The 23,503-nt window shown below is 34.7% G+C and overlaps 1 protein-coding gene across 2 annotated transcripts in view; it reads left to right on the plus strand.

The window, feature by feature from the left end:
• Positions 1-23,503, plus strand: part of SS18 (SS18 subunit of BAF chromatin remodeling complex) — a 56,073-nt gene that overhangs the window by 14,163 nt on the left and 18,407 nt on the right. For both annotated transcript variants that reach the window (XM_010977101.3, XM_010977107.3), the window contains exons 4-5: positions 8,777-8,930; positions 12,462-12,683. In XM_010977101.3, coding sequence (XP_010975403.1) covers positions 8,777-8,930; positions 12,462-12,683 — 376 coding nt within the window. The remainder of the gene's footprint in view (positions 1-8,776; positions 8,931-12,461; positions 12,684-23,503) is intronic.

A 23,503-nucleotide genomic window follows, 5' to 3' on the forward strand; every position in this document is an offset into this window, starting at 1 on the left:
ATGAACAATAATAAACCTATTTTATGTTAATAAAAATAACATTCTTTAAAGAAAAAGGAAAAGTATATCTTTGAGAACAAATTTAGTGAGATATGAATGGCATTGTTTAATGATCTTGCAAATTTAAATGTCTGGCTTAGTAGAAAACATCTGTATTCTTATATCCACTTCTGAATTTAATCTAGCATAATATGTGTTGCTTGAAGTAGAAGAAAATCCAGTCCCATACAGACATGGAGTGTGAAAAGGGAAGAATATTTTAATAGCCTTTTCAGCTTGTAGATAATCTTTGATAGAACAGCAGATCTCAGTAAGTGTTTTTTTAAGGATTAGTCGCAGTATGGAATTTGAAATTGTAGCAATACGTATTTCTTACTCTGGTACATTAGAGTACATTGTTCTGTCTTGCATTTTGGGTGGATCTTCTACTCATGCATAATTTCATAACATCATGGTTTCATCATTCAGAAAATGTAAGTTTACTTAGTTATTCACATTTTCCAAATATTGACATATTTCATTATATGATACCAAAAACCACATTTTTTGAAATCACCCCCAGGTTAATCAGAAAAGTCTCTTTTAAGTATTGGGATGCTGTCAAGCTCAGGACAGTAGATATAGGTTTGCCAAATTCCCAGTTCTTCCTTGGAAAGTCAAATTTGATCATTGGCAACAAATACTGTCAGTTGTCTTCCAGGCTCACTATGTTCAGTTTTGAGAAAATGCCTGCCAAGTCGCCAAGCCTGGAGAAGTATAATTTGTCTAGAAATAGTTCTTTCAAGTAAGATTGGTGTTCCATGAAAACAGTGCCTGAATCTGCAAGCGGCTCAATCACAGTTTTTATTTGACTTTGATTTGCAGCAGATATGTTTATTATTTTATCATTTTATCACATACAATACTTAACTGACTTGGAGAATTTAATAAAAATCATTTTCATTGCTTCATCAGGGACATTCTGAAGTGAAAATGACTTTTCCTTTCTTTAACTGCTGGTCAGTGGCAGTCAGTGATACAGTGCATTACAGCAGAGCGATACCTTGGTTCATGCTAAGGGTCCATCAGTTACATCCGCTTTTGCTTTTGCACCATGATATTGTAAATATCAACACAGCATGAAAGGCAAACATATCGTAGTATTTTTATGGAAATAATTTTGACCTTTTGGATTCCCTAAAAGAATCTTGAGACTCACACTTTGAACCATTGCTCTTTTGTATGTTTTTGGGTATGATGAATTTCTGATCTTATCTTTGCTATTTCCTTTTACTTTCTTTTGGTGTATTTTGCTGTTCTTTTTCTGAGTTTTGAGATGAATACCTGCTTCATCAATTTTCATCCTTCCATATTAATATGTGCGTTTAAGGGCATAAATTTCCCTCTTAGTTACGAATATCTAGTATATTCATATTTATTTAAATATTTCCTAATTTCCATTGTTACTTCTTTTTTACGTGGGCTGATAAATATATTTCTTAGTTTCTGAACACAGGGGGATTTATTGTTTTCTTGATGATTTCTGACTTCATTGCATTGTGGTTAGGTAACACTTTGTATGATTTCAGTTCTTGGGAATTCTTTGAGATTTGTTTTACAGTCCAGCTTATGGTCAGTTTTTACAAATTTGTATTTGTGTAGCTCAGTCAGCTTTCTTTAGAATTTTCATGGTGTATCTATTTTTCCATTTCCTTGTGTTAGAGATATGTGTCTTAGGAACAGCATGTAGATAAAAAACAATCCAATTCTAGCAATCTTTGTTATTTAATTGAAACATTAAATCCATTTATATTGAGTATAATCACTCATATATCTGAGTTTAAACCTACCATCATATAATGATGCACTTTGTGTTTGTCTCATCTGTCATATATTCCTTTTTTTTCTGTTCTTTGTCTTTATAATTAATTTTTTTATTCCCTTTTTTCTTTGCTAGTTTGAAAGTAATAATTTAGAGGTTATGATATAGTTTATAATTCAAGGACTCTTAGATACTTTATTTCCATTCATTCCTTCAATAACTTATCTATTGCTGTTACGCATTTTAAATCTGTAGGTGTTTCTTCACAAGTGATAGTTAACTTTTTTTAAAGTTAGTATTCATTAGAGTTATCATTGTTACCATTTTTGATGCTTTTCATTCCTCCCTTCACCCGGGGATGCTTTTTTCCTCCCTGAAGAACATATTTCAGTATTTTAGCATTGGTTTGGTGGTGACAGATACCTTAAGGCCTTTTTTTTGTTAGTTTTTGATCTGTAAATACCCTTTTTTCACTATCATTCTTAAAAGATGTTTTTACCAGGGACAAATTTCAGGTTGGGACATGAGCATATTAAGTTCATCGTTCTCTGTTTTCTGGCTTGTATCTTTGAAAATTGAGTTGTCAGTATAAATGCTATTTTGAAGGCAATTTAATTATTTTCTTTGACTGTGTTGAAGATTTTTTGCTTTGTCTGGAGTTTTTTTGTTTTTTTTTTGTTTGTTTGAAGTTTGTTTTTTTGCAGTTTATGATCTCTAGGTGTGCATTTCTTTTATTTATTTATCCTACTTGGTGTTTGTTGAGATTTTTGCATTCTGGATTGATGACTTTATCAGTTTTGGGAAATAACATGCCCACAACCAATGTAGCCCCTGGGTCTGAGCCCATGTCTCTGCATTTTTTTCTTCTCCTGGATTTTGGTCTGTTCATTTTTTACTACTTTGTCTGCTCTTCCATATCTTTAACCATATTTTTAAAGTATTTTGTCCAGTTTTTCCTGTTGTCTGCAGTGGAGGCCTAAATGACCTAATCTGCCATTACCTTATGTGATTCTTTTAACTATTAAAATTGAATTCTGTTTAGCTATCCAAAGAATACTAGTTATTTTTATGGCTTCTCAGATATGATTGTTTCATTGGAAAGAGAACAAACACTTGTGGAAGGACTACTGAGTATTGGGTCCTTTCAGTGTTTTATTTCATCCCCAGAATCTTTTAAGATATTTGTCCCGTTCTGAAACTAAATCTGATTAATTAATTAATGTGTCGAGAGACTTGTAGTTGGTAAGTGGTAGCACGGGATTCGAACCCAGGCCTGAAAACAGTTCATACATTATGCTGTCAAGTCATGTTGCTACTTGGATGGAATGGAAATAAAAGTCTGACCCATTTGGTCTTAAGTTTGTGTATCAGGGTGAGACTTGGTTAGATTTTCCTAGAGCTTGAATCTAAATTTTATAGCGTGCAATAATTTGATTGTTGTATTGTGTTGTGGAAATAAATGCCTTAATCATTTTTGTTTCTGTCTTGTCTGGCATTATTCGTGTACTTAGGTGTTAAGTTAAAAAAAAAAGTTAAATGAATGGGTCTGCTGATTGTTTGGGGACTATAATAATAGGTTTAAGAGGCAGGTTAAGAATTCAGCTTATTATCACCATGGTGGCCTATAACTCAGTGATTCTTTTTGCTGTTGTTCTAGTACATCTGACAGATGTGGCACGTTCTGAGCACGTTCTCATCAGTAACAGTAACGCACTATGGGAGCGATTCTCAAGTCAGGGCATTGAGTGTGGAGGGGGGATATTTCCCTCCAGAAAGTCTTACCAGAATCTTGTGGGTGGTGGGGGAATAGGGATAGTTTGCCAAGCGTTCTCAGGTGATTCTGTTACCCCTTTCGTATCCCTTCTACCCAGCCAATTGAGATTCTCTATGTAACTTAAGATACTGTGCAATTCTGGGTTTTGTCATTTTGTCTTGAAGTATTGTCTTTATAAAATATGAAAATGTCTTAAAGTCATAAACATTACAACTTCTTAAAAATGTCCCATGTTCTCTCTTGCTTTTATGAAGAACACAAAAATGTTGGGTTATACCATGTATCTTGAGATTTATTTTCTCATTTCTCTTGCCTGTCCTCAAGAAGGTAGTAATTCTTGAGAAACCAATGTGGTAAAATAAACTTACCATAGAAATTCATTATGGTACTGCAAAATTTCTAGCTCAGAATTTACTTAATCCATTCTCACCTGTTGCTAAGTTATAAACTTACTGAATTTTTTGTATTTTTAAATAGAACTTAAAATTTTCCCTGTAGATCAAACAGGAGAGTAAAAATGATTACTGTTTATATTCAGGGACAGTGTTATATTATCCTCCCACCAAAAAAGGAAAGAGACACATTTCATTACAAACCTACCATTATTTCAGATTCATTTCACACGGAGTCACCATTCTACATCATATTTTACTAAAGAATATAAACATTGCCATTAGTATATTTTGAAATAAAATGTTTCCCTCTTAATATTGGTCAAAGTATTATTTAAAATACATGGTCAAATTTTCATTTTAAAAAATGGGTATTTTGAAGGTTAAGTTGCTTGGGAAGTAAGTTAACAGGAGAAGGGGTTTTAGAAAGACCAGAAATAAATAGATTCTCATAGTAGGGGAACAGCAGAGGGTTGAATTAATAAATAAAAGCAGGGCTGGAGAGGGGGAAAAATCAGCTAGAGGGGAAGCAATTGGATTGGAGGTGAAACAGGAAGAGAGATGAATGTGGGAAAACTAGAATAGCTGAACACATAATGAATACAAGCAATCTGCCAGAAGGGACAATATACTAGTTACTAACTGTAGTTGGAGAAATTTTGACCCTAAAAAAGAACTATATGTTTTAGTGTGATTCTACTGAAGTTTTCCAGAATGGAGTTTTTTGTTTTATTTAACTGGTTGTGGGAGTTGGAAACGTGACCATAATTTTATGTAAGTTCAACTTTCAGGTTTTTTATATCTCCCCAAAATAGGAATTATGTATGTTAGTAATATTTGCTGTATCTGGAACGAGGCTAGATCTAGCAAGCTTCTCCTATTTGGAAGAAACACAGGAATTGAAAAACCAGACATAAATAGAAAAAGACCTAAAACGAGAAAAATAACTTCTAAAGCCAGCATATTAACACTTAGTCATTGTACTTCTTATGCTAGAAGCATTATAAGTTTGTAACAGAAACTATTTATTCTTAATCTTACACATATTTAACAAGTCTGCTTTTTCAATTTTAAGCCCATAGCAAGAAGCAGCCAATCAAAAATCAGAACTGACAGAGCATAGGGTGGCATCCTATGCCTTACAGGCAGTGTCACCTGACAGCTAAGGGGTCCTGGAGAGAGACCACATATTTATACAAAGCTGACATGATGCAGAATGTACACTGCTCTGGCTCCATTTATGTAGGTATATAAGGCCCTGTCTTTCTTGGTAAATGTTGGAGGCATCATTGGAATATTGGTTTTCAGAGCTGATGTTTACTTTCTGAAGTAAACTATTAACATAATTATTTTCATCATATGAATTAGGAATAATTTTACCAGTAGAAAATATGACTGCATTATGTGTCTATAAATCCTTCCTACAAACATACTTTGAGGAAATTACATTTCTAAGTTTTGACCAAGTGTTAGTTGTTATTAATTTATTTTTTTCATCTGCCAGTATTATGAAGTAGAAAAGAATTATGGGAGAACAATTTAAGTCAAGAAAAGTTTCATCCATTAATTTTCCTTTGGGAAAAAGACTTAGGGAGAAAATAGTTTTTCTACTGTGGTAGGTCATTTTAAGGCATACAGTCTAGATATATTTCTACAGAATCAAAAGTTTTAGAGCTGAAAGAACCTGGATAATCACATAGTCTAGTGTGTCTTTATCTTGGCTGCACATTTTAGAAGCTTTTCAGGTGGTTCTATTGTGTAGCTAGGAATTGGAGATCTTACATTTCCGTGCTTTTAAAATAGTATCCAGTAATGTTTGAGGATATGCAAAACTTTAGAAAAATATGATTCCTATTTCTATAGTAGCAATTTCATTTCCTGTTGCATACCATGATCATTTTTACAATATGAGAAAGATAATACTTATTCTGTAACGTTATAATGAGGATTCAATAAAACAATCCACAGTGTCCATCATGTAGGAGGTACTTAGTAAATACTGATGGTGAGGAAGATGAAGGTAGTACACAATTGGAGCATATAAATGGAAAGGGGAGTCAGATTGAGTGGTATTTGAAAGAAGATTAGCAGGGTTCAATTACCGAATACGTATGAGGGATGAGGGAAAGAATTTGGAGACTCGACTGATAGTGTTGCCATTCACTAATATTGAGTGTATAAGCATGTCTTAATTTTAAAAGAAGACTGATGGTTAATTGGAGTTGCTTATCTTGCTTTTCAGTTAATTCATTATGAGTTTTAAGTTAAAAAAATCTCGTACAGTGTGTGACTTTTGGAGTCTGACTTCTTCGCTTAGCATAGTGTTTTGAAGATTCATCCATGTTGTAGTATGTGTCTGTCAGCATGTATTATCATTCCATTTTGTGGCTGAATAATATTCCACTGTGTGGATATTTAGCGCATTTTGTTTATCCATTCATCATTTAGGTGTTTCCTACTTTTTGGCTGTTATGAATAGTGCTGCTGTGATTTCATGTACAAGTTTTGTATGTCTTCATTTCTCTTGGGTCTATACCAAGAGTGGAATTGCTAGGTCATATGGTAACTCTGTTTAACTTTATAAGAAACTGCCAAATTGTTCTCCACAACAGCTGCACCCTTTTACGGTCCCATCAGCTTGTAGGAGAGAGATTTTCTTCACATTCTTGCCAACACTTGTTACTTTCTGTATTTTTTTTAAAACTAATATAGCCATCCTAATGGGTGTTGGCCATTTATTCCTATTTTTAAGGATGCTTTGTAACTTCTGATTGAGTCTTTGTAGACTTGTTAGGGCTGATCTATTTCAATTTTGACCTTAATCCACGGAGAGGCTTTTTTGAAGTCTCAGTAGAGGGACTGAGTTGTTATGAAGGCCCTTCTGACTTTGTGGGGCCGACACTCCTACCTTTGTCTCCCTTGAACTGGGCGGAAGCTGAAATCTCTCTCTGCTCAGCCCTTTTGCCTCCAAACTGCTGTTTTCTGTTGGTTTTCTCGAACTTTCCCCTCTCTGTGTTTCTTCCTCTTTGGGACTTCAGGCTTTAGTTTCCAGCTCTCTGGTAGCCAGGAACTCTGTCTTCTCTCCGTCCAGTAGGACTGCCACTTTCTCCTTGGGCTTTGTTTTCCTGTCATACAGCAGAGTCAAGGAGAAGCCAAGGTGACTGTGGAGCTGATCTTCTATGTTTCCCTTCTTGCAAGAGTTGTAGCCCCTCCTGTGCCTCTCTGTGTGCCGTACTCTTCAGTGCCTTCAAATAGTTTCTACACTGGTCTCGATTTTATCGCTTATTAACAAGAGGGTTGGTTTGATACATGCTACTCTATTATGAGGGGAACTGCGAATATTGATGTTTTATGAATTAAATCACAAGAAAATGAAAAACTGATACCTGTTGAGAGTGAGAACATGAATTTTCAACAGAAAATTTGGACAAGAATATAGGAGAAAGGAATTTTATTTACAAACAAGAGGCTCGAGTTAGCCATGTTTGAAGGATGATAAGGGATGATTTAAAAGTGAGATATGTGACACTGAGTTGATGTTTGGTAATTTTTTTGAAAATGGAACAAAGGTCATGAAGTGTTTAAAGAATGCAAATTGGGTAAAGAATTTAAGATGAGAATTGAAGAGAAAATATTTAATGAGAAGCAATTATTGTTTGGATTTAGTAGTGAAGAAATTCAGATTATGAATTTGACGTGGGTACTATTAGAGTAGCACTTGACTATTTTTGTAATGTTAGTGGTTATTAGATGGTTAGAGATTTGAGTGTTTACATGTGATGGCCAGAGAACAATGTATTATCTGTTAAAAAGTGTGCCAGGAAGGATTGTGTTCACAAACTGCGGGTGGTACAGACTCAGTAAACTTGTGGGAGGAAGGGAGTTATATAACTGAAGTTATAGGAATGGACATTATATTTAGAACATAGACAAGTAGAGAACGAAGGCAGAAATAGATCTGCAGAGAACAATATTTCCCTGTCCTTCTGCAGGCTTAAAAATAGGGGGTTAGAAAGAAATTATTTGCTTTCTCCACCCAAATAGCCCCAAGAAGGGAGTCAGGTGTTGTAGAGCACCTCATATCTGTGTTTTTCCTTTCGCCCTTTTGTGAACTCTCAAGGTTAGTCAGTGAGTGTCTTCACACTTTCATTAGGAAATTTGCCAAAGGCATCCTTTTGAGGCAGCTGTCTCTGTACCCTTGGAGGCCATCAGTAATGTTTCCGATCTATAGGAGTAGTCGGCACAAAAATGTTGCGCTCAGCTGAGTCTTCATGGTTTAAAATATTCCCCCTCCAAAACTACTCCCCCACCCTGCTTCAACAGTATAAAATATATCATGTTTTGAATCTTCTGGTCTTTATATAGGTTTTTGTAACTGCATCTTTTCAGGTGAGATCTGTCACTAATAGTAAATATATCCAAACATATTAATAATGAAGATTTAATTTTTAAAACATAATTTAAGTAACAATAATGGGCACCTTAGAAATCCTTATATGTAAATAAATAAGAATTCTTTTTGTTTAGAATGTTAAAAATTTTAATTTTCACTGTAGAGTAAAATACGCTTTAATTGCAGTGTCTAAGGTGATCAGATGATATATTCATGCTAATGATCTTGTGAAGTTTTTGGGAGTGTATTAAATATGATGTTAATAGTTCATGATTAAAATGCATTAGAATAAGTTGAAATGCATTTGTGTTTTTGTTCCTGTTCAATTGAGTAATATAGGCAACCCTTATACCATATGCATCTTTAATGTATTAGTCTAACTGTTTTTCTTGTTTTACTAAACTGTCTTCTTTCAGCCACCCACACAGAATATGCCTATGGGTCCTGGAGGGATGAATCAGAGCGGCCCTCCCCCACCTCCACGCTCTCACAACATGCCTTCAGATGGAATGGTAGGTGGGGGTCCTCCTGCACCACACATGCAGAACCAGATGAACGGCCAGATGCCTGGTAAGTTTTTCTCCTCTAAGACATTAACACCAGAGTTGCTTAGCAACTGAAACGACATGGGGGCTCAAGGGATACTAGATTGTTGATGACAAAACTGCTTTGAATGCCCCCGAGTCCAAGCTCTCTTAGAGTTTGTTAGCTACAGAGCTACGTGACCTGTATTCAGTGTTTATCAGGCTGCCCTTGGGCTTTGATGTAGCTGACACACAGCATTCCTCTGATGAACAGAACTGGCTAAATTTAGTCCGTCTGAAACTATGCAATACAGCTGGCTTTAGAAGCTTTTTTGGGGGAAAAAAGGCATTGTGCCATGGCTTAAGAATTAAAATCTGTTTATAAAAATGTATTATAACATTTCCCTGAGTTTTGTATTTACTTAGAAATTTATTGATTTCAGAAACAGTGTTCCTGGAAAAAACACATGAGGGAGAAACAAAACAATCTCTAAAGTGCTAATGGATTTAGTATTTCCTCATTGATGTTATTGAAACTGAGCATGGATTTTGATGAATACATATAGCATAATATAAATATAGATAACATGAATAGCATGATATAAATAGAGATATTGCTACTGAAGTAAAATTAAAAGCTGAAAAGTATTAGCTTTCTTATATAATGAACCATTCCCTTTACTATTTATCCATTTTAAGTTTAGAGCCACTTAAAATATATTTCAGACCATTGGATGCTTATTTAGTTACCTTTTGCTGGTTTGAATCTTTAATCTGAAAAGTATCTTTAAACTATTTTGTTTTTATAACAACAGCGACAACCCATACCTATGATTTTTGGTGGGGCATTTTCTACATTTAATATAAAAATATTTTTACTTTCTAAAGACAAAGGCTATACTCATTTAAAAAAGAAAATATTATACAAATAACAGTAATGACAGCAAATTAAAATAATAGAACAGTTTATTTTTAAAATTAGCAGTTAGTATCCTTAGGGTAGCATGATCTTAGCTGATCATGTTGGTTGGTAGCATCAGTGTCCAGGGGCAACGGGTGGAGAAAATGGAGCAAAAGAGCACAGAGCAGAAGAGGCCAGGCAGCCTGGTTGATAGCAGATTGATGTGTGATTGGTCACGTAGGAGGGCGGTGGTGTTTCGCTGGCAGTCTTCTGTTTCCTGCCAAGGCTTCCGATGACCCACTGCGGCCCTCGCCGCGTGTGGAGGTGGAAGTAAAGACATAACTACTTGTCAGGTTGTAGTCGGGAGGAAGCTTCTTGCTCAGTCCACACTTAGCACATCAGGACACATTGTTTTTAAAACCAGGAGGTTTGTGCTAATGCAGGTTAGCAAGTTAAAGGAGTTTTTGTGTCTTTTTATGGTGGTACCTTTGAGTAGGATTTTGACTCAACTTCTCCAGATAACATTGAAGCCTAAGGCTGAGGAAGCAATTGAGCAGCAATATAATTATTGTTAACATACTGGTTTTTGTGTAAGGCCATCTGAAATAAGTTATATTCTTTATGACTCAGAAATTTTCAACCCCTTATGACCTAGGTTGTCCAGAACTTCAAAAACAGTTTATTAGTTAAAGAGTTTACAGTTAAGTGTAGGAGAAATTGAAAGTCCAGTTACTCATGTTGTCTTTAGTGGGTTTCTTATAGCATTTAGCCAACCCTTTTATGCATACAAATTTGTATCTAGGCTTTTAATTTCCTATTGCAGTTTTGTTTTTAATATTTTACGTTATAATCTAAGTTGTAGTGCTACTTACATGCTGTTTGATCTTGGTCACATATCCTCTCAGTCTCAGGTTCTCTTCTTAAACAATTTAACTGATTAAAAAAAAAAATTAGGTAATACATGCCTGTAGTACCAAAGTCAAAAGGTACAAAAAGGCGTATGGTCTCTACCCACCCAGGCACTTTGTTTCAGGCAGTCATTGTTGTCTAGTTATCCTTTAAGAGATACTCTTTGTATAAAACATATGTATATATACATTCTTTTTTCTTTCTTCTTATTCTTTTTTTAAAAAACACAAATGGTAGCATACATTAGATAGCATTTTATATATATATATTTTACCTCTTACAGATTTATCTTGGAGACTGTGAGTATAAACAGATATATTTGGAGACCACTCAGTATATAAAGAGCTGCCCCTTTTTGGTGACTGCATTACATGCCTTTTTTTATGGACACCTCTAATTCATTTGGGTAGTTTTCCCTCGTGATAGAAATACAGGTTATTTGTTGTCTTTTGGTGTTAAAACCTATGCTGTTGTGAATATGCCTGTAAAATATAAATAAATAAGTAAACAAACAAACATAATTTTGCATCCATATACACATGCACACAAAAACTTGTATATTTATATGATAAATTCCTAGTACTTAAATTGCTGGTTTAAAGGTACATGCATTTTTAAATATGTTAGTTATTGCCAAGTGGGTCTACATAGAAATAGTACTTATTTATGTATTTATGTTCTCTCAACAGTATGTGAAAGTGCTTCTTTCTTCATAATACAGGTGGAGCAAAACTTCTGATCTTTGCAAATCTGAAAGATGAAACATGGGTCTTATAATTTCAGTTTGCCTTTTTATTATATTAAGTGAAGCGAGCGATTTCCTCATGCTTGCTACCCCTTTTGTAGTTTATGTGTGCACCGATCATTCGGGTGCTTTGCCCTTTTACTGCTGGTGGTCTTTTACTTACTTTGTATGTTCAGTGATTAGTTTGGTCTGTGATATTTCTTGTAAATAATTTTCTACTAGTTTTTTTTTATTATTTAATTTTGTTTTGTTTGGATATGTGCAAATGTTTTCTTTTTACATACTCTTTTTATGTACTCTTTATGTCCTCAAGATTTTAAGTTTATTGATCTTTTATGGCTGGGTGTTCTGGCATACTTAAGAAGGCCCTTCTACTCCAACATTATTTTTAAAATTCTCCGTTTTGAAATACTCTTATAGTTTCTTTGCCTTTTCTTTCTTCTTTTGTAATGTTTAATTCTTCTGCTCATCTGGACTTAGTTTTGGTGGAAAGAAAGTGGTAGGGATCCAACCTGTATTCTTCCGGATGTCTGCTCAGTCGTCACAGCATCATTTATTGAATTATCTTTCTTTTGCCCACTGATACTTTATATCACCACTAATTGTCATTTACCAAATTATGCATTTGTGTGAGTTTTTAGACTCTGCTCTGGGTTTGTTGATCTGTTTTATCAATTCATTTATGTGTTAGTACTATACACTTTTAATTACTGCAACTTTATATGTTTTGGTCTCTCATAAAGCAAGTCTTCTTTCATTACTTTTTTTTTCAGAATGTTCCTAGCTTTTCAAAAGCGTCAGTTTCTTAATCTATAAAATGAGAATAATAACGTCTAGCAAATAACAGTATTTGCTTTCATTCATGTAAAGCATTTACTTTGTTTGCTGCTGATTAAATACTCAGGCTATTGTTTGGTGTTAGTATTACATTAATACAAAAAAAAAAAAAGCTTTTTAAGGTAATTTTGTGTAGATCATCTGTTTAACTTTCATATTTTGGTTCTGATCACTTTTCTTCAAAGGGCCTAACCATATGCCTATGCAGGGACCTGGACCCAATCAACTCAATATGACAAACAGTTCCATGAACATGCCTTCAAGTAGCCATGGATCCATGGGAGGTTACAACCATTCCGTGCCATCATCACAGAGCCTGCCAGTACAGAACCAGATGACGATGAGTCAAGGGCAGCCAATGGCAAACTATGGCCCCAGACCAAATATGAATATGCAGCCGAACCAGGGTAAGTATGTTTTATATCATTCTTGACTAGAATGCCATATTAGCCTTTGAAATTTGAACACTTTTCAAAATGTTAGCTGATTTACAAAAATAAAGGTTAAAGTGAGTTACAGTTATAGCCATAGAAAAGGAACACTGTTTGAAACAAGCTTAAAATAATTTTCTTTTACATTTAGAAGTTAAATTGCTTTAATTTAGCTTTTTAAGCTTATTCATTTTGATGTCTTTTGGACCATTTATTTGAGATTCTGTATTTCTGGATTTTTTTTTTAAGCTACTCAAGGAGTAACCAAACATTTGGTTAGAGCTAGAAAATTGAGAAAATGTAGTTTTATCTTTGTAAGTACACTCCTTAAAAAACATCTACTTACACTGTGGTTCATTTCACTTGTGAAGGTTAGATTAATTTGTATGAATTTACCTTGATTTAACGTTTTTGGCATTAAAGGTAATTTTAACATAATTTGTTATTAGAATGTTCAGTGGAGGTGCTGCTATATTCCTGTATTCTTAGTGTGAAGTCTTATTAAAGTTTATTACCAATCTCAGAGAATGAAATTGTTATCATGTTTCTCTTTTAAGTATTCTTGTAAATAGTAACTAAAAACCAATAAGTGGCGCTCTGTTCTGCTAATTGCCTGTTAAAACATTTGGCCTATTGCCAGCCTAAAGCTATTTCAGTTACGAAATGTGGTGAGGTTAAGAGTACACGATAGAATTAAATGTATTTGCAATAAAATTTTCTAGATTTTGCTTATGAAAAACAAATCACTAAAGTACACACAGATAAAGGAAGTTATTTAATGTGATCTGTTGATCACTACTTTTGATGAAATAGTATATTATAATTTTAAAATATTAATACAGGTATCTTCTACAATACTGGTAAAATACACCAGAAACAAAGGAAGCTAATAGAACAAATTTTCAGTAAATTTAATTTCGCAAAACTGACACTTGCTCCATTTTTTTACCCTCAAGGTTGTTTAGTACCCATGATGGAGTATTTTCTTTTTTTTATTATGTCAATGAAATGTTCAAAAAATAGCAAGATACAGTCAGGGCTAGATTAGATGGGAGTTCAGATGTTTCTCCACATAGTTCGGTTACCAGGAAAGGGAGCAAGAAAATTGAAATGATTCTTCCAGCAACTATAGTAATGATAGTACACTTCTTAGAAACTATAGTTAAGGAAGGGTAAGATGTGTGCAAAAATGGATGTTGCTGCAGCATGGTTTTATATGACATCATAAAATCCGAAGAAGAAAAAATAATGTGTGCAGCAATGTGTGTATAGAAAATAATTACTGTTTACGGAGAAAGGAGTTGAGGTGTTTATAGGGATTTTTTGTTCAAAACATAGGGACCAACTATTCTTTTCATTTTTTTAATTAAAATAATTTTTCTTTTATCGAATTATAATTAACATAGAATATTAGTTTCAGGTGTACAACAATGATATGCTATTTTTACCTATTATGAAATGATCACCATGATAAGTTACCATCTCCAGTTACCATCTGTCACTGAACAAAGTTCTTTAAATACTAACTATATTCTCTATGTGTACATTACATCCCATGACTTACTTATTTTATAGCTGGAAGTCTGTAGTTCTTAATCTTCTTCCCCATCTCATTCATCCTCCCCAGTACCCCCCTAAACTGTTCTTTTCAAAAATGTGATAGTTTATATTGATGTATGATTTTTTCTTTTGCTGTAGCAGTTATATAAAACTATATATTATGTAAAGCCATTATATATTTATATAATATATTATATAAAAGCAGTTATATTTGCTTTGTTCTTATAATTTATGATTTTCTTAGTAGAAAATGGACTATATAAAAATGACTAAATAGGGATCTGATTTAAAGAAATAAGAGTTACTTTTTAAGAGAGAATAGGGTGTTAATCAGTGAGGAAATTCTGACTCTGTCTTTTAAAATTCTCCTCCGGACAAATGACCTTGCCAGCTGAAATCATGCCAAAATGATCTTAATAATCAATGAGGAAAGTACGATTGTTTGATAGTGTTTAAAATTTCCTGTTGAAACTTAAAAGGACTACAAAGTTTTACAGAATATATTTTGTGAAAGGCTATTGAGTTTCTAATATTGTCAGGTGAAGAGCTTCCTGTTCTTTGTAAAGACTCATATAAGATAGAAGTATGTCAGATAATGATAAGTGCTATAAAGAAAAATAAGCAAAGTGAAGGGAAAGAGAAAGATGGGGTTATGTGTGCTATTTCAGGGTGGTGAGCAGATACCTGGGAAAAGAGCATTGCATTGCCAGCAAGAGCCCTGAGCTGGAGCATACTTAGTGTGTTTGAGGAATAGCAAAGAGAGCAGTCTAGCTGAAGGTGAGTGAGTGCAGGTGGGAAGATCTAAGATAGAGTTGAAAGCCAAGCCATGAAAGACCTTGTTTTGTAGTCCATAAGGGTTTTAGATTTTATTCTGAGAAAGTGGAGATACTGCCAGAAAGTTTTTGCACAAAGGAATAGCCTGATCTGAATGTATGTTTTAAAAAGATACCATTGGCTTCTGTATAGGAAACAGACTGTAGTTGGACAAGTGTGGAAGCAGGGACCCCTGTTAAAAGGCTTTCTGTATTCGAGTAAGAGATGATGGTGGCTTTGAATAGAGTGATACTATGTAGGTAATGAGAAATCATTTGGGGATATTTACCATATAATATGAAGGTAGAGCTGCCATAGTTTGCTAGGATTTGTTAATGGATTGGATGTGTAGTTCAGGACAGTTAAGTATGACTTCAGTGAAAGTAATCAGGTGAATGGTGTTGCCATATACTAAGATTAAGAGACCAGGAGAAAGGCAAATTTAGGGGAATAAAAAGGTTTTAGTTTGACACATGTTAAATTTGAATGATTCACTAAGTGGATACATCAGATAGCAAGCAGTTGGAGATATGAGTCTACAGTTGAGGGGAGAGGTTGGGTAATTCAGTCATTGGATTAGAAGGAATCATTTAAGGAATGAATAAAAATAGAGGAGAGGAGGACTGAGGATTCAATCCCTGAGCACTCTGACATTTTGACTTTGGGAAGATAACAGATTCCTTCCTGGACTCAGAAGACTGATTATGAGTAGCCCGTGAGTGGGAAGAGAAGCCAGGAGAGTGTAGTCAGAAGCTAAGTGGAAAAAGTATTTTAAAATGGGAGGGGGGGTTATTAAACATGTCAAATTCTGCTAATAGGTCAATTCAGATGAGGACTGAAAACTAATTATTGGATTTTATGACTGGTGAGCAGTTTTGGTGGAAGGATGGGGCAAAAGCCTTGCTGCAGTGTATTTAAGAGAAAATGGGAAGAGAATTGGTAATAGTGAGTAAAGACAGTTTTTTCAGTACTTTTTGTTATAGGAAAACAAAAATGGATTAATAGCTGGAGGAAGATGTAAGGTTGAGGATTATTTTGAAGACGGGAGGATACTAAGTCATGTTTGTATACTGATAGGAATGATCCATTGGAAAGGAGGAGATTGATGCTGCAAGAGAGAGGAAAGGAACAATTTCAGGGGCAGCGTTAAAGCTGCTGCAAAGAGTTTGAGAGCACAGTCCCCAGGACTGCCCTCACCTCTGAAGGTAGCCAACTGCAAAGTTGCAGAGACTCGTCCTTTAGATTGGCCTCACATCTGACACCAATTACAAGTTTTAGGGTTCCCAAAGCCACTCTCAGGTTCAGTAATTTGCTGGGAAGACTCAGAGAACTCACTGAAAGCTGTTATACTCAAGACTTATGATTTATTACAGAGAAAGGATACAAATTAATGTCAGCCAAGGGAAAAATCCAGATGTATGGGCACAGTTTCTCTCCCGCTGTCCTGGTGTGTGACAGTTTGCACAGAGTATTGCTAACCAGGGGAGTTCACCCGAGCCCCAGTGTTCAGAGTTTATATTGGGGATCCGTTATGTAGATTTGATTGATTGATTGATTGCTCACATTGTTGATCTCATTCTCCAGTCTCCAGTCCCTCTGGGCACGATCCAGAGCTCCCTCCACCCAGGTTCAGGAGCTTAAGAATCCTCAATAAACTTTGTTACTCTTCAATATAAAAAAAGCACTGTGGTATTATACTGAACTTTTCTCCTTCAAGTACAACATAGAAAATTTACAAATGAAAGATTTCAAATACAGTGGATTTGAAAAGTGAGAATTGTGTATACCCTCATCTCTCTTCACTGTTAACATTGGTAAATTTGTGCAACATCGCTGATACTGCAGATTCCTGTTTGTTACAGTTTTAGGTATGTGCGGCCATTACATTGTAGTTCAGGTTAGATGTTCTGTTTATACGTTTGATTATTATTGCTGTTGTGGATAAGTTTTTCAAGGTTGTAATTTTTTCCCCAATGATGACATTTTTCTGGTTATAAAAATGTTTAATATGAGAAATCTGGAAAAAGAGAAAAACAGAACATAAAATAAAAATTACCTATAACGTTGCTCTATAAATTTTAAATTACTCCACAGACAGGGTGCTGTCCACTTATGAATAGTAAATAGCCTGTACTTAGGGTCTTTGTTTGAGTACTTGTAATTACATAATTATTTGTGAGTATCTGTTTAATTATTTTCCCTTAGAGTCTTAAGCTTTGTTAACTCAGGAGCTCTGTCATGTTTTGTTCACTGTTTTATCCTATTTGTTGACTGATAGATTAGTTAGATTTCCTGCTACCATAACAAATTAAAACACTAGCATCCTTCTCTGTGGTAGTGTCATCCACAGACTGTTGTCGTCCACAGACTGTCATTTCCGGAATGAACCAAAGAAGAGACTGTCAGTTACTGTCAGATAAAACAGATGATTGTCAGTCATACCAAAACCTTTTGGATTTGGGAGACAGAATCTAGGTGAATTTCTTTCCAACAGATTATAAACTTAGTTTGATTATGAGTCATTTTGAAACACTTTTTATTTTGAAATTATAGGTTTACAGGAAGTTGCATAAGTAATGTGGAGAGATCCTGTGTGTCTTCCCTGCAACCATCTTTAAGCCCTGGCAACCACTGTTACTCTTTTCTCCATTTCTATAATTTTGTCACTTTAAGAATGCTACATAAATGGAATCATGCCTTTTGAGATTTTTTTTTTTATTCAGCATGATTGATATTTATTCAAGTTGTTGTCATCAGTGGTTCTTTCCTTTTTGTTGCTGAGCAGTATCTCATGGTATGAATGTACCATAGTTTGTTTCATCATTCACCTAGTGAGGGACATTTTGGTTGTTTCCAGTTTTTGGCTTTTACAAACAAAGGTGCTCTGAACAATCGTGTACATGATCATGTTTTTATCTGAAAATAAGTTTTCATTTCTGGGTGGGATAAACACCCAAGGGTGCAACTGCTGGGTTGTATGATAAGTATATATTCAGGTTTTTCAGAAACTGCCAAACTGATTATGCCATTTTACTGTCCCACCAGCAACGCATGAGAGATCTGCTTTCTCCATATCCTTGCCAATATTTGGTATTGTCAATTTTTTTAATCTTAGCTCTCGAAAACTGTGTAGTAACATCTCATTGTGGTCTCAATTTGCATCTTCCTAATGGCTACTGATACTGAACATCTTTTCATGTGCTTATTTGGCATCTGTATATCCTCTTCGTTGAAATGTCTCTTCGTGTCTTTTGCCCATTTTCTAGTTGAATTGTTTTTTCACTGTTGAGTTTTGAGAAGTCTTTATATATTCTTCTAGGATTAATTTTAAATTTTTCTCCCAGTTTTTTTAATACAAAATTTTAAACATACAGAAAACCTGAAGGAATTGTACCTGTATAGTTGCCTCCTATATTCTACAGTTAATGTTTTGCTAAATTTGTTCATCATCCATCTGTCCATCCATCTCATTCATTAATGGCATCTTCTTTTTCAAAATGCATTTCAGAGTAATTTGCAGATATGAGTACACTTTACTCATGAACACTTTAGTCTGCATATTATTAGAGCGCAATTAAAATTTTGCTTTTTTCTTTTTTAATAGTTTTTTCTTAGGTAATATTTACATGCAGTGAAATGTACAAATCTTGTGTATCAGTCACTGGATTTTGACAGATTTGTAACATGTACTCCTTAGGGTGCGTTTTATAGGTAACACCCTAGGTGCCCTCATGGGATGCAGTTCTACTCCAGTTTAAACTTTCTGTATGAACCATAATTTAGTTTCTTTTATGGTAAAAGGGGATGATTGGTTACTCTTTCGCTTAGGACTCTATCTCAGTGTATAACACCAGGACTACCCACATCAGAATCACCTGGGGTACTTGTTAAAACAAGATTTTTTTTTTTTGCTCCACCCCTTACCTGCTAAATCAGAATCTCTAAGGGTACATTTTAGAAATTACATTTTACAAGTATTCCAAGTCATGCTTATTTACAGCCCATTCCCTCAGAAGATTTTTCTGGGCAGGGTAATCTTTTCTGTACTTTATGATTCATAGCTTTTCAGCTTTCCTGCTAAATGACACAAAGCTATAAGTTCTAGTGTAACCCATCTCCATGGTTTTCTCCTTGGGCAAGATAAGATCTTCACTTTCACAACAAATTGCCACTTACGTCTCATAAATCTAGAGCTTTTGGAATTCCTTTCAGTCTGCAGTAGATGTTTACCAGCGACTTTGTTTCTGAATTAATATTATCATATTGTGTATATGTATATTATTATATAGCATATACATATATTAACGGTTGAAACTGTTTAAGAGGGTTGACTAAGAAATTGCCTAGCTTTTACTTTGCCAGATTTATTAAGCCACAAAATATCCCTTTCCCAATTTTTCACTCACCAGAAAGCTAAATACATAATTTGATTCTCAGACTAGTTTGCAGAGATGCCTATGATTTAGGATTATGCCCTTGAGAATCCAAGATTTCTTAACTTAGCACTATTGACGTTCTGAGCTGCATAATTCTTTGTTGTGGAGGCCTGTCCAGTGTGTGGTGAGATATTTAGGAGTATTTCTGTCCTGGGGCCACTAGGTGGCAGTAGGAACTCCCCAGACCAGTTGTGACCAACAAAAATGTCTGCAAACTTTACTGAAATCTCCCCTGGGGATGAAATCACCCAGGGTTGAAAATTAGAGCTTTAAGAAGTGGTTACTGTAAGGAACTACATGTAAGGATGGTCTGTGTTACTAGAAAAACAAACGACAATAACAAAAGTTATTGATACTATTATATTTTAATACTTTTTTTTTAACTTTTAAAAAATTGTGTTTATTGGGGGGAAGGTAATTTGGTTTATTTATTATTTATTTTTAAGGGAGGTAACTGGGGATTGAACCCAGGACCTCATGCATGCTAGGCACACGCTCTACCCCTGAGCTCTACCCTCCCCCCTATTTTAATACTTTCATGAGATTTCTCTAAAAACTTCATGTTATGAAAAGTATCTCTTTGTATGTCTTAATGAACTGTTCTTTTTACTAGCTAAAATCAGTCATGGTTCTTTTTCTTCATTGGTTGCTAGGAAATTCAGCTAAGTTTGTGCTAGTTGTGGTACAGCATCCTTGGTATTGTATCTAAATGTCTAATTTTGAACTGCTTAGAACTCTTGATGACGTTGGATGTATGTTTTAGGTAAGTTAAGAATCCTGTTCATTTTAAGTGGCTATTTAATAGGTAGTGAGTTAGCTAATTGAATTTACTGGAATCAGAATTTTTTTTCTTACAAATAAACCATTAGTAATATATTGAAATGAGAGCTATAAATGGTTTAGTTTGAGACTGAATGGTTAAGGAACAAGCAGTAAAGTGTGAGCGGTAGGCGATGTGATACGAACAAGAAAATAGGCTTGGAGGAAGGTTTATCTGTGCGGTTTCATGGTCAGTCTTACAACACGGAGATCACAGGTGAGGTGAAGAAACTTCTCGTATTCTAGGATTTTCATATTATAGTGATAATGTTACATGGAACTGTTTTCCTGGGAGATGCTACATGGAAGAAGTGTGACTTGACTTTGGAGAAGAGGTGCACATAATGGTGAAGAGCACGGCTTTAGAGTGCTCACCATTTCCGAGCTGTGCAGCTTTAGGTAAGGTTCTTAATGCTGTATGTGGTGAATTTTCTTACCTGTAAAGTGAGGTTGATAACAATACTATCTGTTTCATAGAGTTTGGGGAGACAAATAATAGACGTAAAGCCCTTAGTGCCTGGCCCACAGTAAGTGCTCATTAGCTGTTAGCTATCCTTTTTAACCTTCATTTGAAATAATTCATCAATTAACGATATGACTTAGAGTTTTAGTGTATTGGTTTGCATCTGAAGATGTGGATATATGTGCATATATATATATATTTATATGTATATAGAAATTTTATATGATTCTAAATTCTTCACAGATTATTTTAAACTTAATGTTATCTTTATAGCTGAGTCTTTAAAAAAATTCTTCTTTTTGAACAGTAACTTGAGATAAAACTAAGTATTAACTGTCTCTTTGGAGCAAAGAATTCCAATAATATAAAATACGGTGATTTAGGAATATTTCATGTGTGTTTAATATATAGGACATTGTTTCCATAGAATATCTGTTTGGGTATAAAGCTCCAAATGGGAAGAAAAAATGTGATATACATGTGTTAAATGTGCTTTTAAAACACTTCCAAAAGCATATTACAGATAATTAAGACATTAGTAGGTTCTTTGTATATATGATATCACACTTGGTAGTACGTCTTAGCATCAGAATGATTTATGTAAAAGAGAAAGAATAACTTTTAAGGATATAGTAATGTGTGATGTCACTGTTTGTAGAAAATGGTTATAATAGACTCATTTTGTAATCTTCACTGTAGCACAAATTTTTAGAACTTACTTTGGGGTAACCTTTTGAAATACAGCTCTCTTATTTCCATTATATCTCAAGGGATAAGACACATTTATTTGCCACAGTAGCTTATTTCATTATCATAAGAAAAACAATATGCTTCCTAAACAATCAGAATTGAAGTCATAATTTTTTTTAATGGATAAGGCTTCCAGGAAAAAGATGAAAGCATTGTGTTTTAGCGGTGCTGTCCCCCTCCATTCTCTGCGGTTTTAGGCTTGATCCTGAATGATGTTGAGGATCCTTAGAGGGAGAGAAGTGACAGAGAATAAAAGAAGGGTGGTAATTGAGCTCTCTGGGATTGGAACTGCTGACAGTCCCAAAAGATAAAGCACGAGTGGCATGGTCTTTTCTATCTCGGGCTTAAACTAGAATTACTTTTCTCCTTTACAGCAAAGCTTAGAATTTTGTTGTTACATATCCTTTTGGATTTTCCCCTGGCTATTATGGTTTTGTTTTCTTCCTCCTTTATTTTAAATTTCAGTTCCAGTGCATATTATATGCTTTAGTTTTATAGTTATCTCAAGACAAGAGGTCTTTAATCAGTATTGGAGAAGAAAGATAAGACAAAACCTTCATTTACTGGAAATGAATCCTGTAAATGACCAATCATACTGCTTATTATATTATGAATGCTAGTATTCAGTACTTTACTATATACAAAATATACTTTTCAAATTATAACCTCAGTTAAAGTAGTTAATGTTTTGGATCTTTTTTTATTGCATAATTTGCTTCTGAACTACTAAATTTGCTGTAGCTTGAATAGAGGCAGTGAAGAATAATGGAATGAACGTGCTCTGAAATCAAACTTGAGTTCTGTCTGATTCCCAGTTGATATCTATTAGCTTATGTAATCTTGACCTTTGGAGTCCATGGCTGAAAACTTGAAAATTAGGATTCTTACCTCTGGTAGTTGTTAGCAGTTTACACGAAATAACTGTGAAAGCGTGTCTGACAGTGTTAAGTGCATTCACTGTTGAGTTCTCTTCTCCACTCTCCACTCAGCCACCTTCTCCCTACTAGTGAGACTTTATTTCCTTGTTGAAAGAGAAGTCCCAGCATAAACTGAAAGGATTATATTTATGATAAAATTAGAAGGAAAAAGGAATTTGGAAGGAAGTAGAACAGCGAAGGCAAACAAGAGGAAGAGAGCACCGCTAAAATACTTCTGTAGATAACCAACCAGTCAGTTCTTCAGGTTGGAAAGGAGTGAATTCTTTCTGCTTACGTTGTTGCTGCTATTGTAGGTCAGTAATATAGTTAGAGAGGTGGGCATGTTTTGTTTTAAATTTTTATTTCAGTAATTAAACAATGAGCTTTTGGTTCGTCTGGTCAGTGTTTGCCTGTAAAACTTTTCTAGTTCTTTGCCTCCTGTTCTTTCTTCTTAAGTTGTCCCCAAGTTAGTAAAAGGGGAGTGAGTATGTAGCTGTGTAAGCAGTAAACTGGGGGAGGACTCATACACGCTTCTCAGACAGCAGTGGTGATGATGGCAGAACGGTGAGCCACCCACACTGTGACTTAGCCCCGTGAACCTCTGAGGAGCTGCTTGCTTTCAGGCCCACCACAGAGCTCTGTGGCCCTTGTTGACTGCACCACGTGACATATTTTCACTGTTCCCAGTGTGATCCCATGCCGGTGGTAGTTTGGCTACCTTGACATTGCTCACTTTGGAAACTGCGCAGTTCTAGTTTCTGAGTCTTTGGATTATTGTAGTTCTCTGCCTTGGTGTTTTTCTTTATTTTGTCTGTGTGTGTTAGAGCTTTATTAAGAAACAACGTATAGCCCTTTGATTTCAAGAAGACCTTTTTAGTTTATAAATCTTTAGTTTATAAAGTTGGGAAAAGGAAAGAAGACCCTTAAATTTTTGTTTGTAAAATTAACTTTATGAAATTCCACCGTATAAGTAGTATATTTATAAATGTTCTTGTAGTTTCTCTATCTACCATTATATAATGAGTGGGCATTGCAAAA

Source organism: Camelus dromedarius, chromosome 32 (genome assembly GCF_036321535.1).
Source record: "Camelus dromedarius isolate mCamDro1 chromosome 32, mCamDro1.pat, whole genome shotgun sequence".
Taxonomy (NCBI): domain Eukaryota; kingdom Metazoa; phylum Chordata; class Mammalia; order Artiodactyla; family Camelidae; genus Camelus; species Camelus dromedarius.